The sequence below is a fragment of the Ornithodoros turicata genome, unplaced genomic scaffold, assembly GCF_037126465.1.
Source record: "Ornithodoros turicata isolate Travis unplaced genomic scaffold, ASM3712646v1 Chromosome52, whole genome shotgun sequence".
Classification (NCBI taxonomy): Eukaryota; Metazoa; Arthropoda; class Arachnida; order Ixodida; family Argasidae; genus Ornithodoros; species Ornithodoros turicata.
The window spans coordinates 668,140-680,073 of NW_026999380.1; the positions used below are offsets into that span (position 1 = coordinate 668,140).

The 11,934-nt window shown below is 45.4% G+C and overlaps 1 protein-coding gene and 1 non-coding gene across 3 annotated transcripts; both read right to left on the bottom strand.

Moving 5' to 3' along the window:
* Positions 1-571: 571 nt before the first annotated feature.
* LOC135374288 (sulfotransferase ssu-1-like) lies at positions 572-11,474 on the bottom strand. 2 transcript variants are annotated; one of them, XM_064607272.1, is made up of 2 exons: positions 11,387-11,474; positions 572-1,502 (listed from the first exon to the last, which is right to left on the bottom strand). In XM_064607272.1, the coding sequence occupies exon 2, from the start codon at positions 1,492-1,494 to the stop codon at positions 589-591; it is 906 nt and encodes a 301-aa protein (XP_064463342.1). In that variant the 5' UTR covers positions 1,495-1,502; positions 11,387-11,474; the 3' UTR covers positions 572-588. The 2 variants fall into 2 exon arrangements, with proteins under 2 accessions (XP_064463342.1, XP_064463343.1); XM_064607273.1 differs by lacking the exon at positions 11,387-11,474 and adding an exon at positions 10,635-10,729.
* On the bottom strand, positions 8,066-8,138 carry Trnat-ggu (transfer RNA threonine (anticodon GGU)). The gene has a single exon. It is a non-coding gene; the product is annotated as a tRNA-Thr (tRNA).
* Positions 11,475-11,934: the final 460 nt, after the last annotated feature.

Here is an 11,934-nt window from a genome sequence, read left to right on the forward strand (position 1 = left end):
TGTTCTGAATCCGGACGTCTCTGCTGAAGCCTTGGCAAGTTTCTCTCCACCTTCGCATCCCCCATCCAGCCCTTCACCCAAGACAGTCACTTGGAGACTATAGCTCTCCTCCAGCGGGGGGGGGGGGGGGGGGGTTATGTAGCATCATCGTCATCGCCGCGCACCGAGCTTAGCACGGTCCCCGTGCGCTGCGAATAAATTTCCGAGGCTCCCGGTTGTCCCTCCTTGGATACAGTACCAATACCACATACCAATATACAGTGCAAATATCACTTGAAACTGTATGCGACGACAGATACTGAGGGGGTCAGGACATCCGAACACCCCCTAGATCTGCCCGTTTGCAACATGCTACACCAACACAGTTAAATGATGGCAACAGACAATGCACAAAGTAATATTAGGCAGTAGTCGGATCAGTAATAGAAACTTATCAACGTTAATGAAGATTTATTTCAATACAACACTAAGACATCAGCAATCCGTATGTGACGTAACAGTACGTCTTCGTTGTCGAAATGGGGGCACCACGAAATTCCTGGAAGATCATCACCTGTATAGACGTCCCTTTGTTTTGGGTGCCACAACCTACACAAAAGACAGTTCCCGCTGCAGATCTTCCAGCTCATTCCACAATTTTCCAGCTCCGGTGCAGCCAAGCTTCTTCACGAATTTTTCGCTCAGTCTCCGGCTTTGTTCAGGAGCAAAATGGTTTTTCCAGTCCCCCACTACACCGCGACGAATAAACCCGGGCACTCCTTTTGGCCGAGCTGAACACCACTTACTCGGATCGTCTGCTTTCATTACGTCAATCCTACTTTTTGCTGCCAGGTCCTCCGCGTCGGGCTGCCACCCTCGAGGAAAAATGGGCCTAAGATGATCAATGATACGCTGGGCACAACCTAGTCTATTCGCACTCATTTCCTCGTACGTCAGGAACAGCACATTGTCCTTGTCGTGGTACTTCCACAGCGACAAAAGGTGATCGAAATAGTCGCCGCATTCAATCTGGCCTTCGAGGAAGTCTTCGAAGAAGTCGTCAAACTTGCCATCCTCATAGTCGTAGCATGTAAGGAATCCACGCGTATGGTGAAAGAAGGACACGCAGCAGTCCCAGGGGTTCCTGGCGACGCATATGTATCGCGGAAGAGCACTCCACGGAAACACCTCGAAGGACAAGTGGGTCTTCATTCCGCGAGGCCTCACGTCAGACAGCGTCTTCGTGCCGGCATCGTCAATGAACGGGATGAACTCGCCAAGGCGGCGACCGGACGGGATGGGTTGGAGATTGTTAAGCAGGAGGTACGTCATGTACTGTACCCAGGTGGTCCCGCTCTTCGGGTACGTCATTACGATGATGTCGCCCTCGGAAGGCTGGTACTGCATTGCGGCTTCCAGACTAGCGAATGGAAATTGACCTCGAGGCACGATCCACCCAGACGCTGGATGTACCTTAAAGGAGGGACGCTTTCTTGAGGTCTTGGATTCATTCATGCTGGGATCTGCAGGGACAAAGAAAGAATGATTACGAAGGAAAGCGTTCTATGCTCGCTAAATATTATCGCTGTCCCTAGGCTATATTATGTACCACATGTTTCACTATGTATTACTGTATGTACTCCGAATACAGATGAACCCCAATGCACAGAAACAGCCGAGAACTGAAAATTGTAATCCCAATATGAATCGACAAATAACTGGATTTAAAACGGCGGAGGGAAATTTTTGCAGGTCCGACAATTGACTTTCCCAACATTTTGCCATCGAAAGCGTTTGGTGTCGCATGATTAATCCCAACGCTGATCTTTGCATCCTTCGAAGCGACCTTTATAAAATAACTTGCCGTTCAGAGTAACGTCGCAGTATTAAGGAATGTGTCATTTTAGTGACGCCATTCGCTATTCCTAGTAATAATAATACGAATAGTTTTACAAGAAAGGTAAGACAGCCTAGAGTGCAGTGTTGTACCCGTTACCGAAATATGGTATCGCGATACCGATACTCGTTAGTTAAGTAAAAGAGTATCGAAATACTGATATTGATATTTCTTTTGTAAAGTAACGAAGTACCGCTACCGTTACTAAAAAGACTAATGCGATACTTTGGGCGATACTTTTGTTTGAAATACGGAGATGGCGCAACACGGAAATGTCGCTTACGTGAACAATTCTGCATTAAAAAGACGGCATATTTCATATGTAGCTCGGAAACGTTATGCTTGACTTTCAGCAATAGCTGGTTCTTGAAATCGTCTTCTGCCATCCTTGCAAGCCGTGGTGTCTCCGGCAGCTAACAGAGACCAGTGTGACAATTACGTTAGTGTCAGGCCCACTCACACCATGAAGTCCAATGACCCAGGAATCCTATCTGAAGTTTACAATGCCACAGTATATGTAAGCGTGACTCAGTGCACCAGCTCCGGTGGCGCAGCGGTAACGCGTGCGCTTGGAGACTGGGAGGTCCGCGGTTCGAATCCGCGGGCCGGCTGTGCCGTCTGGGGTTTTTCCTGGGTTTCCCTCAGATGTGTAATAGGCGTATGCCGGCACGGTTCCCCTGAAGTCGGCCCATGGACGCAGCTATCCTCCCCCCGAGCGGATTCGGCTCGGTCTTCCACTTCACCCTTTCCTCCTCTCCACCATCTTTCCCTTCCCGAGAAACATGCCGCCTAATCAGGCAGGCAGACCTCTCGGGTTCCTCCCAACGACACTCCTCCTCGTGACTCAGTGCGACACGGCAGCTTAGCAGTGGAATCCAGAGCGCACTGTCAAAATCTTGACCTCTGTTCGTTGACCTCAACTCTTTTGTTGAACACGGCGTGGTTAGTTCCTTCAGTTTCAAAGAAAAACGGTGATTGGTGTTTGGTATAATTTCGTAATTCCGGTTACGGAGCATGTATGCGTGTCCACAAGCTTCTTGTCGAGGGCTAGGCGGACCACTGACAATGAATAAGAGTAAGAAATATAGTCGGTGAAGAAAGGGTGGGGCACTAAAAAGTATCGGTAACGATGCGTTACCATAAATTTGTAACAGAAATACTTTTCCGATACCGACTTAAGAAAGTATCGCGATACGCACTCCGATACCGAAAAGGTATCGATTACTGTAACGGCGATACGTACAACACTGCTAGTGTGGCAAAATGTTGCAGCTGCCACTGGTTAGGACTGCGGATAATTTGGACCACATCGGGCTCTTTTGACGTGCGCCGCAAACCTCTGACACACGGTGCTGGAAGCAATGTTTACCTCCCCGAACGATGCGAACTCCCCGATGCGAACTTTCAAAGGCGCTGGATGAGCCGGGGATCACCGAACATGTCATGGCTCGCGCGATCCCCGTGTAGTGGCATTCCAAGAAAGATGAGGCATGCCAAGCGCGCACGCTCCACTCGCACCCAAGCTCCGCTCCACAACCATTGAACCCAGGTCCCCCAAACTCACCTCGGAAAAGCGTGCAACGAAGAAGGCCGCCACTAGATACCCCACTGTTGCCGTTCCGGATCACTTAAGCGCGCTAAGTTTAGCGGCAAAATGTTTTTGTTGTTTCTGCGAATGAATCTAGTCTGTATATGTCCAAATAAAACGCGCATAACAACTTTCTCTGTCGTGTTTCACTTTTTGGTCCCGTTTGTAAACGTGTTGAGCGATCGGAAGGATCTAGTGCACGGCTGCGTGCATCACATAGCGTACCTGTCGTACCAGGCGCCGCAGTCGTCCATTTCTCCTTCGGTGACTTGGCCTGGCTTGGATTGTGCTTCAACTGGATCTTTAGCGCGCTACAATCCACGCAAGCCAACGTCTGGTAACAATGGGGTATCTAAGGGCGGCCTCCGGCATTGCACGCATCGGGATAGGAACAAATACATGGGAAAATGGCGACCTTGGGGGACCTGATTGAACCATTCCCATGCCAACCGTCAGCCTGGCAGCCGCACAAAAGTCGGACGACCACCTCTGCGAACTCCGCTCGTCCTCGCGCACGTCCCTCAAGCTCATTGACATTTCTCCTGCCGTTCACCTTGCTTCCATCTCCGTCTGGTGCCGGACCTAACAGTCTGTGACTTTTTTTTTTCTCCGGGGCTACCTGTTCAGTGCCGCAAACCTGTTCAGTCTCTTGTCAGCCTCAGAGATAAGAATCGAAGATGCCGTCCTGACTGTGACGGATGGAATGCGCGAGAGAACATTTCAGGATCATGTAAGGAGGCTCCAACTGTGCATCCGGCGCAAGAGAAATGAAGTTGAAGTGGGCTCAACGCTGTCGTAGTGTTTGCCTAAAATACAACCCGCGCCCTAACGCTCGATACGGCATGAAACGGAGGGGGCCTAAGCCTACCGACGGCGGCATAGGAGTTGCAAATACATGGCCACGAATATTCCGCAGTTTATATCTCGTGTTGTGTTGACTGTACAACATTGAGGTTGATCTCAAATAAGGTTTTTTAAAGAACTACAGCGCTGTAGCAATTTGCATTGCGAATGCTATATTGTGTGCAATTTGTAATAAGGTTTTGAAATGTGTCCCGAAATCTTCTCACACCCTGTGGTAATACCTACTGGGCAGATGCTCTTCAAAACGTGCGTTGTCGTCACTACACACACATGTTTCTAGCTGTCTTCTTCACACGCAAGGTATTTAGAAAGAAATCTCAAACATGTATGAAATTGCAGCGCAGCTTGAGCGATTTTGACGTGTAACAGGAACTAACGGAGAAAGAAATGACTCTCGGTTCGGCACATAGTTCGGACCCCCATATATCTAGCACACAAGCAACTGCGGTAAATTATTATCATACATGGCACCATAAGCTATATAATTTTCAAACAAAGCAATGCAGTACGATTAGTATACTTAAATGACTCATTATAGACACTGAGACATGTCATAAAAATGAATGTACATACACAGTCAAGCAATTTAGGTTTTCCCACAAAGCGATGAAACAATTATCATTACACATTAACGGCTTTAACTGAACAGTGACGAAGTGATTCCACTATAATCTTTTATGTGTAAGTTTATAAGTGTAGGTAGTCTGTGTCTGAGTACTTGTGTACCATACTTTGTTCGTGAGCGAGGAACGGTATAAATTTCGTTGTGACGGAAAGGATATGTTACGGTGGGGCATGTCACATGTCAATTGGGCTAGATCGAGAAAGGCATGCTTACGTTGTTTCAGTGCCACGCTATGGGTAATGAAGAGTGGATAGTTCTATAGATTAGTTATGGTGATCATACTCAAAAGAAGTTGCGTAGGGTGCCGAAATGGGACGTCTGCAATATGACGAACCGCCTTCTTCTGACACAGCAGCAATATATTAAGGTTTGAGAGAGTTTTGAGAGAGACTGTCACTTCGTTGCCCAGAAGAAGTGACAGTACGTGAAAAAAGTGAAGTGAGTTGTGTGTCATCAGCTTTGCTTTGCATGGTAAAATGTTCCTGTACCGACCTAATATGCCAATTACTCGAGACATGTTCGTCTTAATTCGGCCTTGTTCTTTATTCGGTGCTTAAAGGAGTACAGAGGACCATCCAAAAAATTTCAGATTAAGACGTCTGATGAAAATGTGTGTGTGTGTCATTTTACCGACTAGCGCGAAAGGTTTTGATGTGTACAATTTGTTTCCCAGAAAAAAAGCTCACATAAACGTGGCTCCGCGCATCCACCCTTAACTAGCCACTCCGGGTATAACGAGGAGGAGAAGGCATGATGCCACGTCACCGGTGACCTTAAAGGGGGAACACGTTCTGGTTCGCTGGTCAGTGGGGGTCAGCGCATTGTTCCTAAACCAGTAACCGCCGTAAACCAGTTTTGCCAGTTTTCCCGTAGAATTTGGGGCAGAAGGAGCGGTCGCATCATGACCGAGCCAGGAGTAATGCTGTTTCAGAACCCCGAACAGCCGAGTAGCAGACGACAGCGGAGTAGCAGACAACATTTCTCTGGACCAATCAACGAGCTTGATCCTTGTAGCGTCAGCGCGAGATTCCAGGCAGATCACAGGCTGGTACTGCTCTCCAGCGCCGTTGCGCACTGTCGCTTTTTGCGGCGTACTTTAAATCCAGTTTCTGCGATAATTATGACTCTGTGATGTGAATTACGTCGCATGGTGCATCTTACTGGCCTACTTAACAGTTTTATAGGAAGCACACAGGGTGTTAAAAATGACTTCTGCGCTTCTTTAAAGCTTACAGTTGAATTGGAGTACCCTTCAATAGAGATGTAAAAATTTTCGGGAACCTTCGAACTGCTGAAACAGCAAACAGCAACATCATCAACGAAAAGCCGTCTTTTCGTGTTTGTTTTCCGGAAAATTGGAAAAACTTTTCACTTGAGCACGTCTTACACTCATTGACACACACATATTAGATAACGAATCATTGCGTAATATAAATTATAAATATTAAATATATTATTTGTTTAGTGCACAAGTACGAAATATAAGAAGTTTAGGTCACTTTTTTCTTCTTCGTCTCCGCTGCCCTTGGCTTTAAGCAGGTGCATTCAATTCAATTGAATTTTATCTTCCTTAGCGTTGGAAGAAAGCCAGTAAGGCTTGACAAAGCCTCACTCACCATAGACATTGCGCAGCTGTTGTAGGAATAAGAATGTTATTGTTATTCTCATTACTGAATATAAGCGTTATATAGACTAATAAGGCACTGACCAAAGAGGTCTAACCAAATACACAGTTCAGTGAAACCCTAACTACATAAATATTGGCACTTTCGACGTAAGTATGTGCCTATAATGGAGAAATTAAGCCTTCATACGATATAAATAGAATAATGCAATGTAGCATTAACCACATACTTAAGAAAACACGACAGAGTTCCCTTTTAGTTATGAGTGATGGGTGAATGTTTCGATCAGTAAATCGGTTGAACAGTGACGGTGAAGTACATGCCACTATCCTGTCATTCTGTTACCAGCTCTCGTGGCATAGTGGTTAGGATGATCGCTTTGCCACGCCGAGACAGGGAGGTGACACGGGTTCGAATCCTGTCACCGGCTGTGCTGTCTGAGGTTTTCCCTGGGTTTTCCGAAGGCTTTCCAGACGAATGTCGGCGCAGTTCCCCCTGAAGTCGGCCCAGGACGCACACTAACCCCCACTCCTTCCTGCTGTCCTCTCTCCATCTGTCCACATCTGTCGCCGTTCATAGCCACAGTCGCTTCGCGGCGCTAACACTAATAAAAATAAAAATTATGTTCTGGGTAACGAAATGACCCAGGTTGGTGCAGGTCGGCAATACGCGAAAGACGACAAAGCCCAGTAAGTACTCTTAATACGCTTTTATACGATATTCATATATATATATATATTGTATAATCGAACCTCTGTATGCAATAAGGGGATAAGTCGACGTATCCCCTTTTTGCTGTTTTTGCTGCAATGACATCTACATACCAGTATGTACCTGCCAAAGAAAATTTGGGACCGTATTGGAATTTATTGGCTCGCTACAAGAGGGTAAAAAACCGGAAATGCATGTGTGTCAATGGGACGGACAATTAGATCAGGCCCCTTTTCTCGGTTTGGGATTTTTCGACTTATCCCCTTATTGCGTACAGAGGTTCAATTATAAATCACATATAAATTACTCGCACGTAAATTATATTCCTCGTATAGTGGTCGCTCACCACACTAAGAAGCAATAGTTGTGCCTTGAAAAAAAAAAAGAAAAACGAATTCTCTATATATCTAATCTGACTTTTTCAGAGAGAAAATGGCGATTCCTGCAAAGAATTCCATTCACATCAGCCAGTCTTTTTTTTTCTTTTTTTGCGGTATAATTTACGTGTGTATCCCAACACATATGTTGAGAAAATATCACGCCTAATGTACCAACTACCGACCTACATATGTGCTAACTACACCAGTGCGTGACGCTAGTGTAGGATTAAGAAACATATAAAGTTGTTCCCTGGAGATGCGCAGAACTCCCGGTAATTTTGACTTACTGAAATGAAAGAATGGCTTTCTGAGATTTTCGTTCAAGGAAAGATTCGAGGGGCGGGAATATGGTGGTAAATTAACTTTCCATGAAAGATGAAAGTCACTGCAAAGGTTAGCCAGCTGTAGGACTCGAACCCACATCTTCTGGATTACCGGTCCAGGGCTCTACCAACTGAGCTAAGCTGACACGCCTTCCCCGACACTTCCAGGGTGCGTCATCTGAAGGGACAGACCAGCCACTCTCTCTCTCTCTCTCATCCTCCTTTCACTCTTACATTTTTGCTCACTCATACACACATTCATACGACAGGGATCGACGCAAGCGGCAACTGTTGAACATGAGAGAACTGATGTTCTGAGGCTGGAACAACATAGAAGGGACAAATGCATACAAAGCCTCAAATTTTGAGGCTTTGTATGCGTTTGTCCCTTCTATGTTGTTCCAGCCTCAGAACATCAGTTCTCTCATGTAACTTTTCATGTTCGGTGACAAGTATTCATAAGACTAGGATAGTTTCCCATGAAATAAAAATTGAATATTCTTTATTCGGCCTGCCTCGAAAAACGCAAAATGTCGCGGGTACAATAGAGACCGTATGCATCATCGTCCCATTTATGTGTGTCTCTGTATACTAAAAGAATATGCAGGACAAGAATGACTAAGCAGGCAGTGTTGGTCTCTTTTACGCATTATATTTTACAAAAACTATATTTTTTACGTTGAGAATTAAAGATTGTCTAAAAACACTCGTTGAGAAACGAAGTGGTTCAATCTTTTTATAGTGATCCATCCTGGACGATACACACACAAGTGGCAGAAGAAAATCATTCATATATAGACCAGTGTCTCCACTATGAATATCGTACAGCAGTTTCAACCGATTATATCGCCTTCTATTTGTTAAGTTGTCCCACCCTAAGTCAGCGATAAATTCACGAGAGCGAATAGGAGAAGAACAATTGCCCGACACGAACCTCGCTGCCATATTCTTCTCCCTGAATCATTTTCTGTAAATATTCCCGCTGGGGATCTCACACCACCGCAGCATATTCCAATATCGGGAGAACATATGATTTGAAAACAGTTTCCTTTAAAGTACGGCGCCCGCTCAAAATTGCGTCTAAGGAAAAAGAAAGTACGACTTGCCTTGGACACAACCTGATTAATGTGACCCTCCCAGTGTAAGTTAGACTGGAATAAAACACCCAAGTATTTTTATTCATTTGTCAGAGAAAGAGGAACAGATCCTATCATATACGAATGTGTTCTTATGTGACTAGTGCGGTTAAAATGGAGAACTTTACGTTTACTAGTACTTAGGATCATTCCCCATGTAGCACACCAGGCGTCAATAGCGTCGAGATCTCTTTGAAGTATGAGAACGTCGTTCGGTCCTGATACCTTACGATACACAATGCAGTCATATGCGAAAAATCGTATGTTCGACTGAATATTCGTTATAATGTGGTTAACGTATATTAAAAAGAGCTAGGTCCCTAAAACGGACCCTTGAGGGACACCCGAGGTCACGAAGGATCGACACGAATTAGCACCATTAAACGATAACACGTTGTGTCCTACTCGTCATCTAATCTAATAACCAGCTGATGACAATTGGATCTAGCTTTAGCATTTCCAGCTTGTAACATAGCAAACTATGGGGCACGGAATCAAACGCCTTCCGAAAATCAAGAAAAACAATCAGTTTGGATACCCTCATCCCATGGCAAGGCCATATGGTGAAAGGAAATCAGCTGAGTAACACATGAATAGCCTGGCCGAAAACCGTGTTGAAAAGGTGACAGGAAGTTATTATTAGGTAAATGTTGCTGATGTGATCTGAATGTCAATGATCTAAGTGTGACGCAGAACAAAAACAATGACACAAAGAATTGTGAAACGCATACAAGGTAGAAGTTTAGATGATATCAAAATAAATTCAAGGTTACAATGGATTACAGCAGCAAAGGTTTGAGAGCAGTGCACGGGGTATCGGCCTCGGTGGCTCAGTCGGTAACGTGTTCGCCTCCTGAACCCGAGATCGCGGGTTCAAACCCGGCCGAGGACGCCAGCAACTTGGTGGCAGGGTACAAGTTGCTTAGACACGCCGTCTTCCGCGAGGGACGTTAAATACGGGCTGCCGTGTGATGAGCGTTCATCGCACGTTAAAGAACCCTCAGGTGGGCAAAAGCAATCCACAGACCGACCGCTGTGGCGTCGCTCATGAACTCAGTTGTCTCGCGACGTAAACACCCAATTATTAAATTAAGTGCACGGGGTGTTACAACAGTAATATTGATGGGGCAAAAATAATAACTATAATATAATAAGAAGATAAGAAGAAGATAATAACTGTGAAAAAGCAGTCAGGAACATGTCGATGCCAGTGAAGCAAACGATGGAAGAATGTTCGATTCAACTGTGTGTACAATAAACAAACGAGAACTGGTATGGGGTGTGGATAAATCAAGGTGACGGTTGTGCAGAGTGTTCTCGATTCAGGCAACTGGAAATAGCGAAAGAGCTAACGATAATCTAGCTTTGTGTCACCTCTGGGAAGCTGGTAAAGGAATTCGTTACTGTCTTTTTCTGCGAGCAACAAGCGGCTCAAGGCCGACTTTACGGTAAAGAACAGACACTGATAAACGTAAACTTGATTTAAAAAAAAAAAGTAAACGTCACCTCTCGAAATCTGCAGTCGTCGAGAAAGCCAGACGGCGGTGGGACTATAGAACCTCGTACCTATCTCGATCCGTCGTCGATTATGTTATCAGTGACGGCACGTGCCGTCCGACGACTTATCAAGGTCCTCACGCGCTCACTCTCTTCGCGTTCTTTCCTATACATTTCTTCTCATGTACACACACGCGCATACAATCCCTGGTGGAAACGGTCCGCAATCCCAAGTGGTTTATGAAACCTTTGAAAAAAAAAAAAAAACGTTTATGAAAGTGGAAAAGGTTTCATAAACCACTTGGGATTGCAGACCATTTCCACCAGGGAACACAATTGCGAAGCAGCGCTATCTGGTGTACACGAAAGGAAGTAACGCTTCTTATGCTGAAACACAGACGAACGCAACACAGGCCTCCAGGTGCCTAAGACCGTGAACAATTGAAATACGTCAGTAGTCGAAAAAGCCAGCCAGTCGTGGCTTTGTTGTTCATGTTCTTAGCACCTCGGGGCTTGTGTGGTATTCGTCTGTTCTGTGTTTCAGCCTCAGAACAGTTAGATCATAACAGTAAAACACTAATCCTAATTGTCATCATCATTACAGGAATAGCCTCGTTCACAACTCAACGCAGGAATGGGTGCGCTATGCGTGTATTCGTACGCGACGTCCTGTGCGCGTTCAAACTAAATATTTCGATTTCCTCAGCCACTATTGGATTGGTTTGGCATCCGTCATCTTAGTTCACTTAATCATGACTCACCTCTGCGAAGCGGTCACTCTCTCCGTATTCCCTACAGCAAAGTGCTCGTTTTCGGCTTGCGATTTCTTCTCCGTGGCTTCCGAGGTCCGATAAGCACGCGATAATGCAAGTAGCGTCGCCAAGTTTAACGACCGCCCCAATAAAGAAATGACCTTGTGAGTCGACAGTTTCGCTGGACGTCGTCCTTCTAGCTGCTTTCGTTTAATATAAGTGGAGGGTGTTGGTATTAATGTTATAATGTACTGCCGCCAGTGGGAGTGTGGGCACTTTTTCCTATGCTTACGCGTATCAATGTCTTAATGGCTCGAGCACGACGAACGCACGCATTTAAACGTTTGACGCTCGAGCGCTTCGTTCATCCCTTTGTTCCAGCGCCATTCCATACTATAAGGACCGGATCGCTCCGCGTACACATTTCTAACAGAGGGATCACCGCTTAGCGTAACAAAAAGTCGCTTGCGATTTAGCCAACCGGTTATTCTAATCAAACCGTTCAAAATCACTCTATAAACAAAGTGCTTATCGCGATATTTTAAACTATATTTTTT